Source organism: Athene noctua, chromosome 26, assembly GCF_965140245.1.
Source record: "Athene noctua chromosome 26, bAthNoc1.hap1.1, whole genome shotgun sequence".
Lineage (NCBI taxonomy): Eukaryota > Metazoa > Chordata > Aves > Strigiformes > Strigidae > Athene > Athene noctua.
In genome coordinates this window covers 3779851-3801683 of record NC_134062.1, presented here as the reverse complement: position 1 = coordinate 3801683, position 21833 = coordinate 3779851, and the positions used below count along the sequence as shown (strand labels likewise).

The 21833-nt window shown below is 54.3% G+C and overlaps 1 protein-coding gene across 4 annotated transcripts in view; it reads right to left on the bottom strand.

The window, feature by feature from the left end:
• SORL1 (sortilin related receptor 1) overlaps window positions 1-21833 on the bottom strand; it is a 53795-nt gene that overhangs the window by 17609 nt on the left and 14353 nt on the right. For 3 of the 4 annotated variants that reach the window (XM_074927364.1, XM_074927363.1, XM_074927367.1), the window contains exons 7-31: window positions 21128-21229; window positions 20073-20242; window positions 19705-19897; window positions 19460-19577; window positions 18849-18922; window positions 17025-17113; window positions 16760-16938; window positions 15345-15531; window positions 14137-14265; window positions 13798-13883; window positions 11911-12083; window positions 11593-11724; window positions 10967-11058; window positions 10026-10272; window positions 8793-8931; window positions 7941-8114; window positions 7649-7762; window positions 6377-6499; window positions 5650-5769; window positions 2911-3036; window positions 2589-2696; window positions 2038-2169; window positions 1650-1781; window positions 851-985; window positions 328-483 (exon numbers count right to left, since the gene is read on the bottom strand). In XM_074927364.1, coding sequence (XP_074783465.1) covers window positions 328-483; window positions 851-985; window positions 1650-1781; window positions 2038-2169; window positions 2589-2696; window positions 2911-3036; window positions 5650-5769; window positions 6377-6499; window positions 7649-7762; window positions 7941-8114; window positions 8793-8931; window positions 10026-10272; window positions 10967-11058; window positions 11593-11724; window positions 11911-12083; window positions 13798-13883; window positions 14137-14265; window positions 15345-15531; window positions 16760-16938; window positions 17025-17113; window positions 18849-18922; window positions 19460-19577; window positions 19705-19897; window positions 20073-20242; window positions 21128-21229 — 3430 coding nt within the window. The remainder of the gene's footprint in view (window positions 1-327; window positions 484-850; window positions 986-1649; window positions 1782-2037; window positions 2170-2588; window positions 2697-2910; window positions 3037-5649; window positions 5770-6376; window positions 6500-7648; window positions 7763-7940; window positions 8115-8792; window positions 8932-10025; window positions 10273-10966; window positions 11059-11592; window positions 11725-11910; window positions 12084-13797; window positions 13884-14136; window positions 14266-15344; window positions 15532-16759; window positions 16939-17024; window positions 17114-18848; window positions 18923-19459; window positions 19578-19704; window positions 19898-20072; window positions 20243-21127; window positions 21230-21833) is intronic. The other variant, XM_074927365.1, reaches the window with a different exon arrangement.

Genomic DNA, 21833 nt, shown 5'->3' with positions numbered 1-21833 from the left:
CAACCGTTAACCTATCCCTGACAGTTCTGCATAGGTGTGAGCTGAGAAGCCACCCTGCATCCCCACTCCCCGTGATCTTACAGTCCCAGACCCAACGGCAGGGGAGCAGGGACCTGCAGCAGTAATTCCTGCCTCCCGCGAGGCCGGAGCCGTGTCCCAGCTGGTGGCAGAGGGGTCTGACCCCAAGGAGAGAGGAGACAGTGGGCTTTTACACCACGGTGTCATTTAACCCTGTAATCTGGCAAGGCTCTGAGCCTGAAAGGCCGACAGTCCTTGGAGATGTGATCCCACAGAGAAAGGACTGGGGCGAGGAAGAGGAAAGCTTACGTGAAGTAGGGCAGGCTTCCTCGTCGGAGCCGTCGACACAGTCCTTGTAGCCGTCGCAGACCCAGCTGTTCACGACGCAGGCGCCGCTGTTGCAGCGAAAGTGGTTCGGTAAACACGTCGGTGGGACCGATGTGGTAACGGGATGAACTGGAGAACCTAAACACACACCGGGTAGAGCTCACCTGAGATCCCGGCTGCTCGGGCAGGCTGTGCCTGGTGCCAGCAGACCGAGAGCCACGACCCCAGCGGAGGGGAGCGGGGAGCAGGCAAGGCACTACAAGCCCGATGTTTTCATCTGGTTGTATCTGCATTTCTCCTAACGAGGATTTCCAAAAAACACGGACTAAAAAGGTGCATCGGAATGCACACTCAGCCCACTCACTGGGGGTTTTGGACCAGGGGGGCCGGTGTGGGCTGTCCCAGGCAGCCCTGCGGGAAGGCAGCTGACGGTGAGAGCCGTCCTTCAGCACGCCGCAGCCCAGCCCCGGCCAGGGCTCTGGCAGCGGAGTGCGTGTGCCCTTACCCTCGCAGTCCTTCTCGTCGGACCAGTCCCCACAGTCGTTCTCCTCGTCGCACTTCCACCGGTTGGGGATGCAGTGCCCGTTCCCGCACTGGAACTGGTAGTACCGGGAGCAGTTTGGGGCCTCTGTTGGGTTTTCTGACAACGAGAGGAGAGTCCTGTGAGCCCCAGCGTTAGCTCAGCAGTCTTCAGCACAGCTGAGGTGTGGGAGTGTCTCAGGTCAGGCTACAGCTGTCCCAGAGAGCATCACCCTGTCTATCTGCCTAAACAGCACAGGCAGGGTCCTTTCTCTCCCATCTCCAGCATCCCCATTCCTCATCAGCCTGGTGCCACCACCATTCTGTTTGTGTGCTGGGTGCTTCATGGCCAGACACCACCTCTGATCTCAGAACCAGAGCTGCGTTCAGAGCACAGCAGAAATGGAGAAGCAAAACCTGCAGCTCTGAAATGAAGATGCAACTGCTTCGTCTGGCTGGGTACAGCTCCTACAGCTCCCCAGGGAACCCAGTGGTAAATATTGAGTTTGGCTGAAAACTGCCTGTCTGCTGTGGACTGGGGATCTGTGGAGTAAATATGGTCACACACGACTTAGTCAAGCCCAGGATGTGCCAGCCACATCGGATTTTTCATTGTGCTTCCGTTCACCTACTTGCAATATGAGGAAAATGATACTCATCTCCATGTAAGACACTCTGCAACGTGCAACTGGAATGCTACACGTAAAACATGAAGAAGCCAAGCACTCCATGCTCCTGAAATTCAGAGGAGGCTGGGACTACAGTGACCCTGAGGTACTGCTCACCACAGTTTGCTTCATCAGAGTAGTCGCCACAGTCATCCATCCCATCGCACTTCCACACCAGGCTGATGCACACACCGTTCTGGCACTGGAAGCTGAACTGGTCACAGGTCCGGTGGAACTCGGGGTCCTGGGCTGCAGGGAGGCACAGAGGGACATCAGAGCTTTGGTGTAAAGACCAAGGGCTTGAGGGAAGTTCGTCATTGAGGAGGAAGGAAGGAGCACGCTCAGAGGCAGACATGGGTTTATAAGCAGAGCGTTACAGTACAGAGCCACCTCTTAGGAGATCCGGCATCTTTCTGGGACCCTGGAGCATGCACTCTCCTCTCCACGCCTCTGGTGTCGTTCTCTATCCAACCCTCCTTTTGCAAAGATGCAGCAGCACACTTACAGCAGCCAGCGTAGCTGGCATCTTCATCTGATCCGTCTCGACACTGGATGATGCCATCGCACACCATGGAGTGGAACAAGCACTGCTGCCGGTTCTTGCACACAAAATCCATGTAGCGGGTGCACAGGGGTTCTGGAGGGAGGGGAGGGGAGGGGATGGCACCTGGGCTGTGCTGGGCAGCAGGAATGCCCCCCGCTGCGGGCTGCACAGACCTGAGCGCAGCAGCCGCAGCTCGGGAAGTTACAGGAGGCTTCCAAGAGAAATCGTTCAAGCTCTGCCCCTGCCCAGGCTGCCCTCGCTCACGTCGGGGTGCAAGTGGGTTGGCACAGGCGTCAGGAAGGATCCAGTCACCTCCCTGAACGCCCTCCCTGCCCCTCACAGCCTGCCTCCTGCGCCTTTTGCTGACGCTCGCAGAGCAGCTCATTTCCCAGGGGGCTCGTGAATGCTAACTAAGGCTTTCCCATTATCCCACCAGGGCTTTTCTCCCAGCGAGACAGGCTCTGGCAGACCGGGAGGGCTGTCGGCCCTCGCTGCCGGGGCCCGGCACTCACCACAGTGCTGCTCGTCCGAGGCGTCGGAGCAGTCGTTGATGCCGTCGCAGTGTTTGCTGGTTGGGATGCACGTGCCGTTCGGGCACTGGAAGCCGTTGCACTTCTTTTCTGAAATTCAGAATTGGGTGGACGCTGTGTGGGTTTTTAAAGCTGCCTTTAGTTAGCTACAAAAAGCAACAGCACGGCCCCAGCTGCCTTCTCCCCGCGTCTGCCTGCTTTTGGAGGGATGGGAATCAACCCCCTCGAGTTCACCGCAATTTTTCTCTCAGTGAGTTTGTAGAAACACCCCCGACCCCGCGGCAGAGACCCCCGCAGGCGTTACCACAGTTGGCAGGGTCCTCGTCGGAGCCATCCTGGCAGTCGGCGTCGCCGTCACAGGCCCAGCGCTGCGGGATGCAGTGGCCGTTCTGGCACTGGAAGCTGGAGGCCTCGCAGGTGTGATATACTGCTGAAACCAGAGCCGGGGGGACAGCCTGAGCGTGGCGCCCCCCGAGCCCAGCCCCACCACCGTGCACCCCAGCTCCCTCCCCCTGCACCAGGGCTTCACGCCATGGCACAAGCGACCGCCCCGTGCACCCCGGGCAAGAGACTGCCGGGAGTCCCGGTTCTCCCTAGGTCACACCGTGGCCCTTTCCTCTCCGTGACACACTTGCTCACAGCCTGCTGGGCCTCAGGGGTGGCTTTTGGAGGCTAGTGAGCCCTCCCAAAGCTCTCCCAGTCAGGAGACTCTTTCTCTTTGAGCTCAGTCCTTGGTGTGTCAGCGAAGGTGACAGTGGTGGCATCTGGCTGGAGATGGCAAGAAACATCACAGCGAGCAAGCAAGCCTGGGTGGAACAGCAGGGTCCCCCACGCAGGGCAGGCCAGGCTCAGAGACAGCCTTCAGTGAAGGCAGGACATGCTTTTCCATGTTGCCAAAGCAAATTAGAAATACAAATCTCGGGTTTCCAAGGGAGTAGGGCCCTGGCTTTCCTTAGGCTCCTGTCACAAAAATATCTGCCTGTGGGGTATCCGGGCTGAAGCTTAGTCTATGTTGTCACTTTAGAGACAAATACTGCTCTTCAACCAGGAGAGCACTCATCGTTGCTGAGAAGAAAAGCAATGTTCAACTTAATTAAATTGCATGCTGCTGAATTTTCGGTTAGCGAGTGACACGCTCTTGCAGATATTTCAAAATACTACAATCTTGTGGCAGTAATATTCTATTAGGTATTCAGCGTGAAATGTAATTATTTTAGATAAGAGCAATAATTGCAGCCGGTGAAGTCAGATGAAATGTTTCTCAAATAATTGTGATCCTCTTAGATAATTTCAACCTTAGGCTTTACAAACCCGATACGCTTTTTGAAGTAGGTTCCTTTCCTGTAGCAATTCTCTCTGGAGAAACTCATATGAGAGATAAGTGATACCAATATAAATTAAACATTCTTATATAGCCACGCACTCAGAATACTAACGACCAGGATCCTCGGTGCTACCCCGTATGCTCGAGGCACAGCAAATGCCACAGCGAGTGAGCCCACAGGAGCCAGGAGGCCTGAGAGGGATCTCCTAGATCCTCGTGCCAGCCCCAAGCCAGCAGCTAGCCCAGGTAGCCCCGCTCTGTCCCAGCGGCTACGGAGCTGCAGCCAGAGCAAAGCTCAGGGCTCCCCCAGCCCCATCAGCCCGTCTGTTCTGATGGGCTGACCTCAGCCACACAGCATGGAAACCACTGCTTTTGTTTTGAAATATCCCACGTATTGCTTTACAAGTATGATCTTACATCTTCCCCTGATCACCTGAGGCACCGCCTACTCTTCAGAACTCTCTTCTCATGCAAATACTTGGCTTTTTTGGCTTGGTTGTTTTTTCCTTTGCTCCCAGTGGAAAAGAGCAACACATTGTTATCTGTTGTCTTTTCTAATGAGAAAAAGGCCCTGACTGTTAACTCCAGGACATTGCCGAGGGACATCAGTTCTACATTGCGACAGTTGAGTGTGGTGACTTCCAACTAGAGAAATAGAGAATGAGCCTCACAGGTGTAGGACTTGCTGCACAGGAGGTGTGAACTAGGAACAATGCTATTGCTGGCAACCAGGTTGCATCAATACGAGTTGGAAGATCCGCTCTTGCTTTTGCTTCCATGTGTGACTCCATGCTCTTCAGATTCTCAAACCCACAGAGCAAAGTGGGGCTTCCAGAGGAGGAGTCACTTCCCAAACCAAATCTGCCTCTACCTCAGGATCAATTAATTGTGGAGAAGCTGCAAAACCACGCTGTTTTCTGCAATGTATTTAACGCCAAGATAACAGTCAGAGGTTAAGCTGTGAAATGTGATCCGTGCACGCTGGCCTGCTCACTGCCTCTGTGCAGTGAGGGAGCCCTTTTTGGGCAGAAGCATCTTCTGGCTGCCCAGCAGCTACAGAGCAGCTTCTGCATTCAACGGAGCTTCAAAGGCACGGCTGCCACCGGCTGGTACGCTGCAGGTGGAGGGCCCTGTGGCTACTGCAGCAAGGCACGCCTGTCAGTGCAAGTCTTGCAAGGAAAAAGCAAAGCTGGATCACTGTGCAAGCACTGCAAAGCTGTCAGCAAATTCACAGTGAGTCCTCAGGCCTGAGGAAGGCACTGGAGGAAAGAAACCCTTTGTTTTGATGGAATGGCCTCAAGTTGCGCCAAGGAAGGTTTAGACTGGATGTCAGGAAGCATTTCTTTGCAGAAGGGGCTGTTGGGTGTTGGAATGGGCTGCCCAAGGCAGGGGGGGAGTCCCCATCCCTGGAGGGGTTGAAGAGTCGGGCTGAGCCAGCGCTGAGGGATCTGGGGGAGCTGGGAACGGTCAGGGGGAGGTTAATGGTTGGGCTGGAGGAGCTTCAAGGTCCTTTCCAACCTACTTGATTCTGTGACTTTGGTTTTGGAGATTTGCATCACCCCAGGCTGAGCTGCAGGCTGCCTGGCTGCCCCGCTGGGTGGTTCAGATAACAAGCAGGGAAACTGAGGCACAAGATGTTGGCTGATGTCTTACAGCACCTCGGGCTGTAAGTAATGAGCGATAGCAACAGGAGATTATCGATCGCATCAAAGCGCTTACCAGTGCAGTTTGCTTCATCAGACCAGTCCCTGCAATCGTTATCGCCATCACACATCCAGGAGAGACGAATGCACATCCCTGAGCTGCAGCTGAATTCGTCGTTTCTACACTGGTGAGCCTCTGCAAACAAGCACACGCAGTTCAGATGTTGTGGGGGCCACGGGAGAGGAGGAGAAAAACTTCACGTGGCCTATTGACCGAGGAGAGGGGCTGATATCTCTGAGGTGACAGTCTAGACAGCCCAGACTCATCCTGAAATGATGTTTTCCTGCCTCATCCCTAGCCCTGAACGACCACAAGCTACCGCCTTGCTGTTCGCCAGCCTCTTTTCTCTTTCATTCCGAACGGCCAAGCCGGAGGTGGATGGCCACAAACATGGCACCACGGAGCAACCCACACCTCCCGTGCGCTGCCTGGGCAGCTGCCCAAGGTCAGCTTGTAATCTCTACTGAACATTTAGCTTTGGGTCACAGGAGTACCCAAGCAGCAGAGCAGGAGAGACGGATGATAACAGCACAGAAGCTTCCCGGCCGGACCACAGCGAGGGGGAGCAGCAGCGCATGGCCTCGCTCTCTTCTATCCCTCATTTCCCAGTAAATGATGGGAGGAGGCGGCTGTTAACCAGGATAAACTGGGGTATCTGCTGAACTACTGCCTTGCCCTCCAGTGTCTACAAGTAGCACCCTCGCACAGGGACAGGGAAGGAGGTTTGGGTGAGGGCACGCACCGCAGTGACTTTCATCGCTGTTGTCCCCGCAGTCGTCCTCCAGGTCACATTTATAGGACAGTGGGATGCAGGTCCCCGAGCCCTGGCAGCGGAACTGGGTGTCGGCGTCGCACACGGTAGTGGCTAATGCAGCGGGAGGAGGAGGAGGAGGAGGAGATTAAGGTAGTGGTTAGAAAACGGTTTCTGCTGCCTGAGTGTGTGTGCTCAGCGCAGGGAAGTGAAGGGAGAGGGACAGCACCCTGCAGGCTTTGCTCAATGCAGCCTGAGTTACTGCTATCATGTTTTAATGTCATTATTAGGCACTCTGTGTAAAGCAGAGCAGAGGGGTTAGCTGTTTGTCAGGGATCAGGACCAAAGCTCCTGCCGCTGTCGTGTCCACTCACAACCCAGGGGCAGTGCCTCCCGGCCGGGGAGCTGCCCAGTGCCCACAAAGGAGCCTTGCAGCCACGAATGGTGGGATGAGACAGAGCAGCCAAAGGAGGGGAAAAGCTGGCCACGAGCATCGCTACCCAAGGCAGCATCCCTGTGCCAATCTGGTGACCCCCCCCTGCGAGCCCCTGCAGAGGAACAGGTAGCCAGAGAGGCTTTCCCTCACCCGGAGCCAGGCAATGAACTCAAACTTGGACTGTGCTGACTGGTATCTCAATGTTGGCAGGAAAATAAGCTCTTATCAGTACAAAACAGGCATAAATGGCATCTCTCCAGGAACACCTGGTCCTCCACCGATTCCTAACTTTAAACCCAGCCCTTCTTCCATGGTGCACTAATCCAAACCCTTCAGACTCTGCAAAGCTTACAAAACATCTGACCCTCCTGCGTGCGCTGGTGGTCCCTACTTTTACTCAAAAAGGTGACCTCTGTGTTTAATGTCTGAACTTGATTTATTAGCTCAACAACAGGCCCACGTCTTCAGGATGCAGACAGAAAGTCACTTTTTATCTGCACTCTTTTCCTCAGCATTGGCTGCACCCTCAATTAGCCACAGAAGACAATTACTGCACGAGGCACACACCCTTACACAAGAGCTGGCATCAGACTCGACGAATTTTAGACATTGACACCGGAGTGGGTCAAGGGGGAGATATTGGCCCTTGCAGGACACAACTCATCCGATCGGCTTTGGATGTCAACCAGAGGAGGAGCGGAGCTGCACCCCCAGATGCCTCTCGCTCTCCGGGAGTACGGAGGGAGCGCAGACCATTGGCTCAGGTGCAGTGCTGACACAGCAGACATCTAAATTTGGACAGGCGAATGCCACCGCAGGACACTTACGGCAGTTCTTCTCATCGCTCATGTCCCCGCAATCATTATCGTTGTCACACTGCCAAATGCTGTTTATGCAGTTCCCATTGAAGCATCTGTACTGGTTGGGCAGACACGTGTTTTCTGGTGCAAAAGGGAAAATAAAAACAAGCTGGCATGAGGCATGACCCCGCACTTTCAGAAGACAGGGCGTGCTCCTCCTCGCCCAAAGGGCAGCGGAAAGGTCACGGTGACCTTTCACAATGGTAGAAGAAACCTCCTCTCAACAAAAAGCAGCAGCAAGAACCAAGCGTGGTTTTACCTTCCTTTATGCAAGTGTTGTTCTTCATGACGTAGCCGTGAGGACAGTCACACTTCACCTCCCCCGTGGGCAGCACGGTGCTGGACACCCCCTCGGGGCACTTGCAGCTCCTGCCGTTGTTGGACTTGGGCAGGCAGAGCAGGCTGCAGGGCTTGGCGATGCAGGCGTTCTCCCCTGGGCGAGCGCGGGAGGAAGGGGACACGGTCAGGCCAGAGGGCTGGAGATGCCGCGGGAAGCCCAGCTTCACCTGCCACCCCAGGCTTTGGGTTCAGGCCCCCCGTCAGGAACCAGCTCTGCAGTGCTGAGGCTGGCCTTAGCAATGCACAGAGCCATCTGCTCCAGGGAGAGCAAGGGCCTTAAAGGTCCTCCCAGTCTCTTGCAGGCAGCTGACTGGCAAAGCCCTGTGACGGTCTTACAGCCACCTGAAAACGAAGCCATTCCCTTCAGCACATTCAGCATGCAGGGGCTGCCACTGCCTTATCTCAGCCCGGACAGGTGACTCAGTGGAGGACAAAGCTTGTGCACTTCTGAGATCCTCTAAGTTTTTTGGCCCCTACAGCCCTTTGCATGGAAAAGCCATGGTCTGTCACCTAAACTACGAGGTGCCACCACAGACAACGGCCCTGTGGGCTCTCTCCCTGATGGGCACTATCTCCCCGGGCAGCCAAAAGGCAGGATACACCGCACATGAAACACATTCCCTACAACAGCACCTGAGCTCTTCAAACCCTGCAGGAATGGGGATACATTCAGGCTCATGAAAAGTGAGCCAGGCCTGGGAACCTGTGGAAACAGGGGATGAACACATTTCTAAATGCCAGGAAAGATCATCTGCATGCTCAAGCAACTCACCAGTTGTCTTTCCTCTGTAAAAGATTTTCATATCCATGATCCCATTTAATCGGCCGACTAAGATCTCCATCCTTGAGCCGCTGGTTTTGGATGCTCTGAAAATACTCAGCTGTGACCAGTCATTCCAGTAGATTTCATTCTGAAACACAGGCTTTGCCCTTAGCACAGGGAGCAGCGCTGCTGGGGCAGAGCTCACCAGCAGTTACCTGCACTAAACCACCCTCACCGCCTGCACACGCAGGGCAATCGAGGGTGCAAAGTCTCCCCAACTGTTTTGCCAATTATCAGGCCTAGCTTAAAGGACACGGCCAGCAGAAAGATGAGCCAATAACCAAATTGTATTTGGTACAAAAGGGTCAGCACGTGGGTGAGCGCTGGGGGTACAAACAAGTCAGATTATCCATAATCGACATCAACCCCACTGACCCCAACAACGACACCGCACAACCAGCAATGGGGGAATAAATGGTGACATGCAGTCTGCCAGAGAAGGGACGGGAGACAACCGAGTCAACCAGCCAAACACGTAAGACCAAGGAAGCCACAGACTGAACCTCTGCACAGCCCGCGTTTACAACAGCCAGAGCTGAGTGGAGCCCAGTCCCAGGGAGGCGGGAGGTCCTTCCCCAACAGGGAACTCTGCACAGGGCACCCACCTCACACACAGACACTGCCCCTCCTGCAGGGGTCCCAGCTTTATCCCTTGGGGGGACACCTGACCTCGGGTTACTGACTGCGGGACCCCTGGGGCTCCTTTACCCAATGGCTCTGTCTGCCAGGCCGGCCCACCCTGGGGGGAAGCCTAAAGGGAACCTCACCCCCCTTGGGAAGGGCTGTGGGAATCACCCACATGTCAACCTTGATTTGGGGCTTGGGGTTGAAACCCCCAGCATTTCACCAACCCAAGGGGAGGAAGATGAGGAAGACTTGAGCTGGGGTTTGTGCGGGAACAGAAGCAGCAGTCCCACCTGCTGGGTGGCACACAGTCTGGGGGAGACATCGCAGCGTGGCTGCTTGGGAAAGCTGCACTTGGGTGTTGGTCCCAGTTTCAACTGCACCTGCCTGCTTGTTTCAGGGCTTTGCGGGAACGTGCCAGGAGCAGCAATACAGCAAATCTGCTCCCACCCTCCAAGCCCAGTGCTGTTCCACTGCCCACCCTGTAGGCACCACAACCCCCGAGCACGCACGCTGTGGAAGCACACACCGACTGGGGACAGGCCCCTACATCCCTACCTTAAACACAGCAATAGCGTAGGGGTGAGGGAGGCTGTCCAGGATCACGGATCTCTGCAGCCCATTGAAATCGACCCTCTCGATCCTGTCCATATAGGCCTCGGTCCAGTAGATCCAGTGGTCATCCACAGAAATGCCGTTTGGCCACCGCACGCCCTCGGAAACGATGCACCCTGCCGACGAGCCGTCCATGTCGCTTCTGTAAATGCCAGCTCTGGAATCTCCCCAGTCTGTCCAGAACATCAACCTGACAGCAGGCAGAGAGGTTACTCAAAATAATAACAAAACGCCTCATCGAAAGGAAACAGGTTATGAAGCAGAGGTTTGAATACTTCACATTCCACATCTCTCGCAAGACATGCCTCGGGAAAGGGAGCTCTTTGCAATTCTAACGAACGCCACCGGCAGATCTACAACCAGCAGAGGTTTATTTAGCTGCAGCGATGCACGTGAGCCGTGGGTTACCTTGTACTGAAGCGCTTTTTTCAGCACGTACAGCTAAAGGCAGCTCAGGTTTGCCAGCGTGACATTTGCAGTGCAGCAGCCGCAGCAAAACCGTACTCTGGGAGATGTAACTTGCATTTGGCTCCGGAATTTCGGGGTGACTCGGTTTCTCACGCATCGCTGTAGCTTTCCCCACTAACCAGACCAGTTTTACTGGCAGGAAACGTTATTTACCAGTAGATTCATATGGGTAGGAAAACAGCAGTTTTATGGAAAACAGATTGTGATCTCTGCTCCGAGGCAGCTGGTGCCTCAGTTGGGCACGCAGTGGCACGAGTGGGCTCCAGAGGGCAGGGGTGGGAGCTGCACCCCACCACAGCACCCGCCACCACCCCTGTCCCTTCAGGGTGCAGCCCCACAAAGCTTTCCACGCAGCACCCACCCTCGAGTTCGCCCCTCGCCAGCGTAGCACCTGACTACTTGCAATGCTTCCTTACCCATCGCGGGGAACCAGAGCGAGGGCTCTGGGACGTTCAAGTATCGTGGAATTGAGGACGGTGAGTCGCAGGTCTCCGTCTGGAGTGGCAACCTAGAGCCATAACCAAAACCAGGAGGGGTGTGTTAACCCAAGCAACACGGAGGGCAATTGCACGGGCTCAAGTGACATGAAATCTGTGGCAGGTAACTACTGCTCCCTCATAAACCAGCTGCTGTGGGCACAGGGAGCAGTTACTGTCAGGCAGGTGATAGAAGAGGATAGATCGGTGTATTTATTGACATTTCTCTGTATTTATTGACATTTCTGTGTATTTATTGACATTTCTATGTGACTGAGCAAGCAGCCAGCTGCTCTGTCTGCACCCTGCGCTGCCTGGGTGTACTGAGCAAGGATCTTGCTTTTCCCCCCCCCATTTCTGCTGCAGGATTTGGCCTCACAAGCTGATCTCAGTTTAAGCACAGAGAGCTGAATGTTCTCATATCCCGTTTGCATTTAGAGGTAATAAAGTGGTATGTGGGACGAGGGTCAGCGTTCAGTAATGCCCCCCCCCGGCAATGGCACTTCAGGGCAGCCACCTCAGCGATGCACTGACACAGTTTGTAGCACGGGTGGGCATGGCTGTACCTCGATTTTGGGAATCCCAGCGTTGACCCAGTACAGCAACCGACTGAGAGGTTCAAAGGCCAAAGCTTCCACCGTTTCCAGCCCGGTGCTTATGATTATTTCTTGTCCAGAGCTGCCATTGAGACAAAGACGCTGAAAAACAAAAAAAAACCCAAAAATCAGAGATGAGGAACTTCGAGGTTAGCGCGGTCAGGCAAGCCCTAACAGCTGGGAGGGCTGGAGTACCCAAGGTAAACATTTGTATTTCAGGGGAGGGGTGTGAGAAGGTGATGACAGGGGTGGCTGGGACCACGGCAGCCCCTCCTCTCCCCAGCTCACCTGTATAATGTCCAGAGTGACGTCGGCCCAGTACAAGCAGTTGTGGTCGTAGTCGAAGTCCAGGGCGACGGCCCCTCGCAGCCCGGCCAGGGGCAGCTCCTCGCTGACGCCGGAGGCGAGGTCGTAGCGGTGGATGGAGTAGCGGGTGGCGTAGAGAATGAACTCGTTCTCCTCTGCAAGAACAGGGAGCGCCTTGTTTAGAGGCCTCCAGCCGTTTTAGGCTACTCGAGGGGCAAAAAAAAAATACCAGGGTTTTTTTTTTCCTCTCCCCTCTCCCCCCCTGCCCCGATCGCACGGTTTAGCACCTCAGCGTAAGGAAGGCAAAGGCCTTTTGTCTCAGTGGGATTAGGTTAATGAGAACACACTAATAACCTCACGCAGGTCCCGTGGGTACTCGTGCCCAGGAACACACTGCGGCCGTTGTTTGCTCCAGAGACTGAAAGAGGAGGGTGAGGATGGCAAAATCCATTGTGACCCCTCCCTTCCCACGTTAGCGTGCTGCCAATCAGAAACAAAATACTGATCTCCTGTTCCTCCAAAAAAAAAAAAAAAAAACTCATTAAAAAGGTGGGAGTGATGTAAATCTGTGAGTCCTAGGGGACACTGGCACCACAGTAAATATCCTAGAGCGGGTTTTGTTTCTAAATTGCACTGAATCCAGAGTAATGGGATCCTGGCCCAGGACAAAGTCTCCTGGGCATTAGCACACTAGCGGTAAGGTCCAATAATGCTATTAATGAGTAAAGCTAATGTCAGTAAGTAACTCTGGCTGTGCATCCCTAATGAGATTATAGAGAGATACGAAACAGATACTGTACATGAAAGTGTTACCATGGTGCAAGCCAACACGTATCTGAAGACGATCAGCAAATACTCTGGGAACACGGCACTTCAAAGCCCAGCCCGGTGGGGACTGCAGGTTTATTTTTCAATCAGCACGGCCCTTCTCGGCATGTAACGGCTCTCCAAATAGCTCAAGAGGGCTCAGAGGGGTGAATAACATGTTGGGCTCTGAACAAGGAGGAAAACTAAGCACAGCACTGGCATGAATCCTGGCAGAGGGAATGCTTCCCCGGGCACCCGCCAGGCTATTTTGCACCTGGAATAGATTTTGCACCCTAAAAAAAAAAAAAAATCTTAGGACAGTGCGGGGGAACCTCACACTGGTGGGTTGGGCTGCTCTGCTCAGCCACAGCCCTGGGCTCACCCTGCCACAGCACCGGCTCGGCCATCCCAACCCTCACACGAGCCTCTTGCCCGTCTCAGGCTCGCTCCCGAGCTGCTGCGCAGCAGCATGCTAATCACGCAGCTCATGACGGCAGATTAAATTAAAGCTGTAACGAGCAGAATGCAAATAACTTTGGCAGCACAGGAGCATGAGACCGTTTCAGTGCCTCGTACGTTTGAGAGGAGAAAATAAGGATGGAGGCGAAGTCTGGCGGGGACATGTGAGGACTGAAGGGCAGCCTCTGCCCCGCTCTGGCCGCAAAGAGCCATCGTTCAACCGCATATGGTGGCCTGTCTGGGGGTGAGACCTCCCCAAGGGTATCTTTGACCTCACTCCTGTCTTCCTGGTTGGGTTCAAGCCCGCTACAGCGAGGATGCGATGGGGATAAGAGTGCTCCTGCCCACAGCCTGCTCCGAGGGCTTCGGGAGCAGAGAGGGCTCCGCACCACAGGCTGAAGCCGTGCCTCAGCACGTCCCTCAGAAGCTCTCCAGGCTCTGGACAGCACAGGAGATGATGGATTTGTAACCAGTTGAGGCATTTCAGCTCCTGTGTTGTAGGTTTTGTTTGAGAGCCCTCTGGGAATTTGTGCATGGTCCCTCAGGCACCAAAGGTTTTATGAATGAAGCCCTTGTGCCCGGAGCAATCCTGTACGTACTCACCAGCTAGTGGGCACGGGACCAGCTCCCCTTCGAGCCGCGATTCAATGTCTCCACCTGCACAAGTGTCCCCAGAGATCTTTCGGTAGCTGCAACATACACAGCCAGGCAGTTTATTTTCATGGAAACTGTTAACACACCATCATGTGCAGCTAGAATAAGCAGCGGTACTTGGTTACAAATTAAAGGTTGCCATGTACGTGTCCAAACATGTAATTCGTTTACTGCCACTCATGGGGCGTTTGCGTGTGGGTTTTGTGGTTATTGGGGTTTCTTTAACCACCAACAGCATAAATCCTGGCATTTGGAAGATCAGGTTCCCCTCCCAAGTACAACACATACCCTCGAGTCTTCTTGTAAGTTGAGCCAACAGGGCAAGGGACTGGCGGGTCGTACGGTTTCCCAGCGAATTCAGGGTCAGGGACACAAACTTCTAACGATAAGTCGTCACTCAGTTTAAAGCCAAAATCACTGCAAGGAGAAGAAAGATGTAAAGAAGGACAGGGGAGAAGGGAAAAATGCAGCCGTGCTCTCCTATTACTCTGCTCTATTTTTGCACAGAAGTTTTAAGAACCCACGTTATCTCGGAAGTCCATTCATTCGTTATCGGTATTTAGCTGCACAATAGTATCTTACAGCCAGACAGCTTCTGTCTCCAGGACGTTTCAAGAACATTTTGCAAATAAGCTTGCCAGTGGCCGAGCAGACTAGGGTAGGTGAGGCAGCAAAGCACAGCTGAGCCAGAGTGCCCTGAAAATCTGGCTGCAAGCCCCAGTTCCCCTGCTAGCTGGCTTAGGTCACTGGTCTGTCTCTTGGCTTTTCCTGGTGGTAAAACGGGAGTTACAGTGTGCCTGTTCTTTGAAAAACCCCGTGGAAGAGGTTACGTCAATCTGATGTTGCAGGGAGTCCAGGGCTGCGATTCTGAGGCAGGAATCAGATCCCAGCAGCCCTGTTCTCAGCCTGCTGCTGGCAAGCCAGGCTCAGCCGCTATCTCGGCATCGGACAGGCAGGTTCAGACCCCTGTCCTTAACTGCGTGTACCAGGCACTCGAGCAGCCTGACCTGAGCTCCACTGAAAGGCCAGGCCCTGAAAAGCAGTTCACTTTTAACCCCAAAGCTTTGCATCAGGTTGCCAGAGCATGTCTCCTAATCCTGAGAGCTCTGCAGTGTCAGTAATGTGCAAGCTGCAGATAAAATGGTATAACACGGCCAGTGGCATCCCTGTGGCTATAGGGTCACTCAGGTTTTTAGGGGAGGACCTCTCTATGTGATGGGAAATCGCCTTTGAAAGAAGGTGATGGATTAACAATCCCTTCCTCTTCTGTGGAAACTTTCAGAGGCTCCCGAAAGGCTCTACAGACATTAATTAAGTCTCATGCCCCGTTATTAATGAAAGGATGTTTTCAGTCTATTTAGTTTCCTCTTTGCTATAACATCAAGCAGACACACACAGAGCTCAGCAGATTAGATGTTTGTTCACTTTGAGCAACTGGTGACAGATATTTATCTCAGACTTACAATCCAGACTAAAAGAAATTATTTGGCATTTACCATTCAAAGTCTTCCCTCGTACAAGAGCAGTTGGAGACCATGACAGGCCTGTCAAAATCTTCCCCATTGAAACACGTCGCATGAGGAGTCCTCCTTTTGAAAACAGTTTTATGCCCCAGCAAGCATTCATTGCCTCGCTCGTCGGAGGGTGACCACAGTTTGTAGTCGTTCTCGGTGCAAGGGACCCCTAAGAGAAGCCACAAGGTTGGGGTAAAGAAAGACACAGTCCTTGGGGCACCTCAGACCAAGGGTTTAACAGCAAACGAGCCGCAGGTGTCCCCTGGTCACTGCTGGTGGGGTGTGCCTGGCAAGGATGCGCACAGCACGGCACCGCATCCTGCACCGCACGGGGGGACTGGGGGGAGCAGAGAGCTTTGCTCTCCGAGGAGGTGCAAAAGGCTCCCCCCCGGGTGGAGTTGTGGGCTCCAAACAGCCAGCCCAGGCTCCAAGGAGGCTGCATTAACCTCAGCTTCTCACCACAGCTACTGGCACTGAGACCCGGGGCGCCTGGAGCGAGGGCAGACACGCTGGCACCCAGCCATGCACCACAAGAGCGCCCACTGCCCCTTCCCACTCGCTGCCCTCCTCTGGTATGAAACGAGGAGTTTCCCCCCGCACCTGCAAAGCTCTAGTCCTGACCCGAAAGAAAAGGCAGAGCAGAAAGCATTTCAGCTCAGAGCGTGCAGCAGCACTCGGTGACAGGAGGCAACAAGCAGCTCTGTCGCGGTGACAGTGAATTTGCGATGCCTCATTTAAATGAAGTCATTCTGGTTACCAAACAGATCCGTTTCTAACAAAATGTCAAGGGAATCAGTTATAAATTTTAGTCAAGCAAATTCCTCTGCTGGGTTTAACTGCTCTTTGATTAAAATGCTGCCTTGCAATCAAAGCTGAAATGGGTTATAAAACATTCATAGGCACAAGCCTTCAGAAGGATTTTTTTCCCCCCCCCCCCCCCGCTTTCCTTTTCAACAAATTCCTCAGTGAGAAGAGAGGGGACATGGGGAGAGCAGAGGGCACACGAGTGCCTTCAGCAGCCATGTCCACGTGGACATGAGACACGAGGGACAGGGCACCCCAACACGGACAGTGGTGCCACAGCCCCTGGAGAGGACTGAATAGTCTCTGCAGGAGATGACTAAATAGATGGTTCATAGCCTGAGCTCTCCAGGTCACTTTGGGCTTCCAAAAACCTCTCCCACACCTCCTCCTCACTCTCAACCACCCCCCGGAGAGGGTATGTCAAGATCCCACTTGCACCCGCAGCGGTGCTGGGGCCAGGCTGTGCGGTGTGGGGACCGGCTGGTTTCAGGTGAGGGCTCTGTCACCACGTGTCACCTGCAAAGCCACAGGATGGAGACTGGAGGCTCTCCCACCCGCACACCCAGTGCCAGCACCATCGCCTGTCCCCTCACCCAGCACGTCAGTGGTGTTGATCTGCAGTATCAGCCAGCTGTGGCCGTTCTCCTTGTACGAGCCGAAGATGGTGAATATGGTGCTCTTCTCCCCGGGCTCGGTGAGCAGGCCGTACACAAACACCGGCTTCTCTGAGAAAGTGAACGTTTTCCACGTTTCCCCTTCATTTGTGCTGTATCTGGAGAAAGAAGAGTAGGAGAGCTGCCAGGGGCAGGCCCGGCCCGCCGCAGGACCCTCTCTCCCAGCCCCTGCCCTGCCCCTTACTTGAGCTGGTCGGTCTCGGTGCCTTGCGCGATGGCCACCAGAATGCCACCGTGGTCACCCCAGGTGTAATAGTGGGGTCCAGACAGAGCCTGCAAGAGAAACAGTGCCGAGGGGTGCCTCAGAGCCGTGCTGAATTAAGGGGAAAGCTTGGCTGGAAAGCATGCTTTGTCAGAATGCTGCCTGATGGGAGCTAACACTTCGGGTCGCCCGGGCTGAGCCAAGTATCTGGAGGCACCAGAGATTTGAGTGTTTATGGGCCAACATCTGTAGAGAAGAGCAGCCAGCCCAATTTCCCTACATGTACAGCTGCGCTTAAGAGCAGCACTGTGCCCTGGACTCTGCTCCTCCCGCGCCATGTGCAGGGAAAGAATCAGTAGAAGAAGTGCCACGGCGTGAAGCCATTGCTCCCCGCTCTGCCTGCAGCTCCGTGCCACGTCTGCGAGGCTCTCCCAGCACTCGGCAGGGACCCACCACCTCCCTAGGACTGCAGGCAAGAGGTAGTTCTCAGGCTGTTAGGCTTTCTGAATGCTCCAAGACAAGAGGGGCCACGGCGTGCACAACCAAGCTCCGGAGACAATTCATACACCCATCCCACAGAAAGAAACTTGTATTTCACGCTCACCTCCGGCCCTGTTTAGTAACCACCAACACAAAATCACCTTTGCTTTCCTATCTGGGGAGCCCAGAGCAGCTCAGGATGACAACAGGAGGCATGTACATGCCTGACTGCTCGCAGGATGCACTAACACACTTGGGGACGTTCTCACGCAGGGCACTGAACGTATTGTTTCTTTCTTTTCTGTGCGGTAAGACCACAGCAGTGATCTGGAGAGCAACGAGCCTTCCCGCCTGCTGCTTGCCAAAGCCGAGAGGAAGGAGTGGCGTTCCTGCTTCTCAGCTGAGGAGCTACACCGCTGGGTCATTCTGCACCTCTGCTCGCGACACAAAGGGCCCGAGTAAGTCAGGAGCTCGGCGTTGTTAACTGTGGGTCAACGCTTCCCCAGCATGTTTTAATTGCACTTCAGCACAGACCTGCCGGCGAGCCAGGGGAGGTTGGCACCTGGAAGTCTCGGCTGTGGGACACCCTGCCCCTGTTCTGCTGCAAGGCTCCCGCAGGGAGAAACAGCAGGTCCCCGGGGCCAGTCCTCGCCTGCGTTTCGGAGGCACCAGCTCTCAGCCTCGGAGCCACAGTTGGCTTTGGCAGCAGGCGGCCCTGTGGCGTGTCCCCACCACCGCCGGGGCGGCCCAGACATTAACCCAGACCGCGCAGCACTTACGGGAGGAAAAGGAGGCCGTTTATTTCACGAGATTAAATAGCTTGCAGATGTGGAAATACCATATTACACTCGCACCAGAATGCATAGACAGACCACAAATACTGCCGCAGACCAGAACACCCACTTAGTAAACAGTGTCAAACTCCTCATAAACCGAGGGCAACATCCCATTTTTCTGGAAGATGCCAGAGCCTGTCCAGACACCCTCACACACCAAGTGCTGGCTGGCAGTCCTGTCTAAAAGGGGCCAGATGCCCCATGCCAGGGGCAAGTCCTGCCAGCTGAAGAGAAGAAAGGAGGGAGCTCTCCTCATTCGAACCCACCTCCCTCACCGTGAGGCTCATCTCCACACTAACCCATGCCTGGTCCTTCACTGAAAGACCTCTTCCCCTTGCTCTCAACGGATATTCAACACCTTCCACTACAGCTCTTGGACACATACGTGGAGATCACCTTTAATGCCCGAAAGCTGCACATCATTTATCTACGGTCCTGCCTGCTGCACCACTGCCCTGGCTGAGCTGGCAAGAAAAAAAAGCAGCCTTACCTCTCTCCACCTTGCTCCGGCGCTGCTAGAGACATAGACGTTGGTTTTCCTTGCCATGTTCTTGCCAATGGAGCCTAAGAGAACAGGAGAAATCATTCTTCCTGAGGATTGCAATGCAATTGCTTAAAATGAAGCCAGACACCTCTCAACTATTTTTATCTGGGAGCAAAATGACAATGATTCAGCTGATTTTTCACACTATAAACTATAAATCCCTTCAAATATTTTAAGGACTATTACAAGTTTTAAAAGCAGCTGGGGAAAAAAACCTATGGCTAGAAACATGATCAAGCAAAACGTGCAGACGTTTTCTTCAGTAAAAGAGCAAGGCAAATAGGGATTTTGTTATGTCCAAGAAACCCTTCACGTGAACAGCAGCAGGAAAGAGGATCAGAATAAAGCGGATTAAGTTTTCTCATGTCACTGTGCCGCAGTAGAACGTACACGCTGCAATTACTGTACGGGGACTGCAGCAGGGAACGGACAGCAAAATGTACAGTTTAATTGCATTTTTGTAACCTGCATATACAAACTAGATGCTGCCAAGTTCTTCACGCCCTGGCAACAACGTGCCCCAAGCCCCTGCGTGGCTGCGGGAAGGGAAGTGGTACCGGTGGCGATGATCAGTCCCGGCGCCGACTCCTTGGAGAGAATGGGCATCCTACGCAGCTGGAAATTAAGGAGCTGGCTCAGGCGCTGGGCCAGGTGGAGAGAGCAGCCCTGAGAGATCTGGAAAAGCAAAACACAGCGGCATTAACCCTCCATCGTGCACTTTCCCGTGCCCTCACCTAGGAAAGGCGAGTCGGGGCAGGATTGCCAGCTCAGCCTCTTTTGTGGGGGCTTCCTCCCGCCCTACCTCGCAGTCTATCTGCTCCCCATAGTGTGTCTGCGCCGGGGGCTGCAGCAGCTCCCAGGTGCCCCCCTTGTCAAAGGTGATGACGGAGCGCATGTTCTCCTCGCTGAAGGAGCCGTTGATCAGGGTGGCGATGTAGACACCCCGCACGCCTTCGACGCGATGGAAGTCGGCAAAGGGCTCGTTGGCAAAATACCTGCGAGGAAATTAAAAGGTGGGATCAGCAAATCACAGCCTCCCTGGGTCTGGGGAGCAGGGGACTGACAAGCCCGGAGATTAGGGCAATGATTTAATCCAACACAGTCAAAAACTACCAAAGCTGTGGCTGATGTTCGCATTGACCGCAGCCCATTAGACACGTCCCACGTTACCTGACCAAAGTGTCACTTCCAGCTCCTCCCGGGCTGTAGTAGAGCACGTTTTCTAAAGACAGTGAGAACTTCAGGCCTTCTGCCTCCGAGATGTAGAGGTTAGTCCGGTTGTTGTCGTGGCTGACACACACAAACACCTGGTCCTCTGAGGCATCGGCAACGTAATACTCCTTTGGGATGTAAACGACAGGCCTCACACATGTGGGCACACAAGCAGGGTTTACATGCAGGCTGGTTTAACATTTCCTCTTAGCTAGCTGGAAGTTATTCTCCCCTCCACCCATTTGTATTTTTTCCACTTGGCAAGATCTCCCCTCTCCTCTTTTTTCTTTTGTGTTCCTCCTCCAGCAATCGCTATCCTCTGCCCTGCCCAACGCACTGGCAGAGCCCCCCCGAAACAGTGCTGGGTGCCAAGCCCCATGGGTGCCGGATCTCTCCCTGCCCAGACCTCACTGAGGCCGGGGGTGTCTCACAGCCGGGAGCTCTGCCAAACGCTGAGCGTACTGCTCGTGCTCTCCTTCGTCCCACCAGCCTGGGGACATCACAGCATGTCTAGTTCACGGATCACAGACTCTTCAAACCCTGGCTTCCCTCCCCCCGGAGCAGATGGATGCTCCAGGCCATGCTGGTGGAGCCCACCCGTGCTCAGCGACCTAGTGCCCCACGCCACGGAAAGAGGTAGGGTCCCTAAAAGCAGAACCAAAGCACTGAGACCTGAGATCAGCCCCTCTCTGGGTATCTGGGCTTTGCTGCCAGGCTCCATCACCAGTGCTGGAGGAAGTCGGTGGCCGTCTCTTTCCAGACAGCCTCACAGCCAGCACAGTCCTGGCCCCGCGCACTCCAGAGGCACAAATCACCAGAATAAAGCACCCTCGTGTAAACCACAAGATCATCCTAGCGTCAGCCTTTGCTCAGCCAAGCCCACCCGAGCAGGGTTATATGAGGTCCCTTCCCAGCTCCAACTCCTGCAGCGAAACACAGAGAACTGCTGCTGACATCTGAGGGCGTCCTTGGCAAGGGAGGCAGAGGAGATCTTCTCGGAAAATACCACTTACCTTAATTGGATGCTTGGTTACAAACTGTGCCACGCGCATCGGCTTGCGGTTGAAGGAAACCCAGAGCTGGACCGAAGGCAGCTGCGAGCTGCCTGGCAAACGCTGCGGCAGAGCAGAGGGACACATCAGGAGCAGCTCCCACCCCCGAAATCACCCTCATCTCCAGCAACAGCTGAAAAGCAGACTGGGGCAAACCCACAAACCATGTGCCTGCGACTTTAGCCTCCCTGTGTGTGGGCAAAGCGTGGGAGCTGCCTGGGACTGGTGGTGGGGAGCAGAGCTCCCCGCTCGTGGTTTACACCGCTGCAGCCAGCGCTCAGCAAGGAGACAACCGCCCTCTCTGGCCAGTCAGGTGGAGGTAAAGAGGCTGGTTTTATTTCCCCCTCTTTCTGCAGAGCAGTCTGTCCTTTCCTTCCTATTTTTAACGATTTGTGCAAAATGAAAGGCACCAGCACAAAGACAAAAAAAGTCAAAAGCTGGGGGCAACCTATTTTGTATGGGATGCCAACAGTAAGAACCTAAACCCAGATTTAGGCTCCAAAAATAAGCGGCCTGATTTTCGCAGGCTCCGTATCGCTAAGCAACCGTGCCTCCCACAGAAAGGAGCAGGAGTCAGAGTCCTGGGTGCCTCTGCCACCCAGCCCAGCCTTTCCCCAGCGTCACCCTTGCTGTGCCTGAGACTTGATGCAAGTGCCCGATCCCAGAC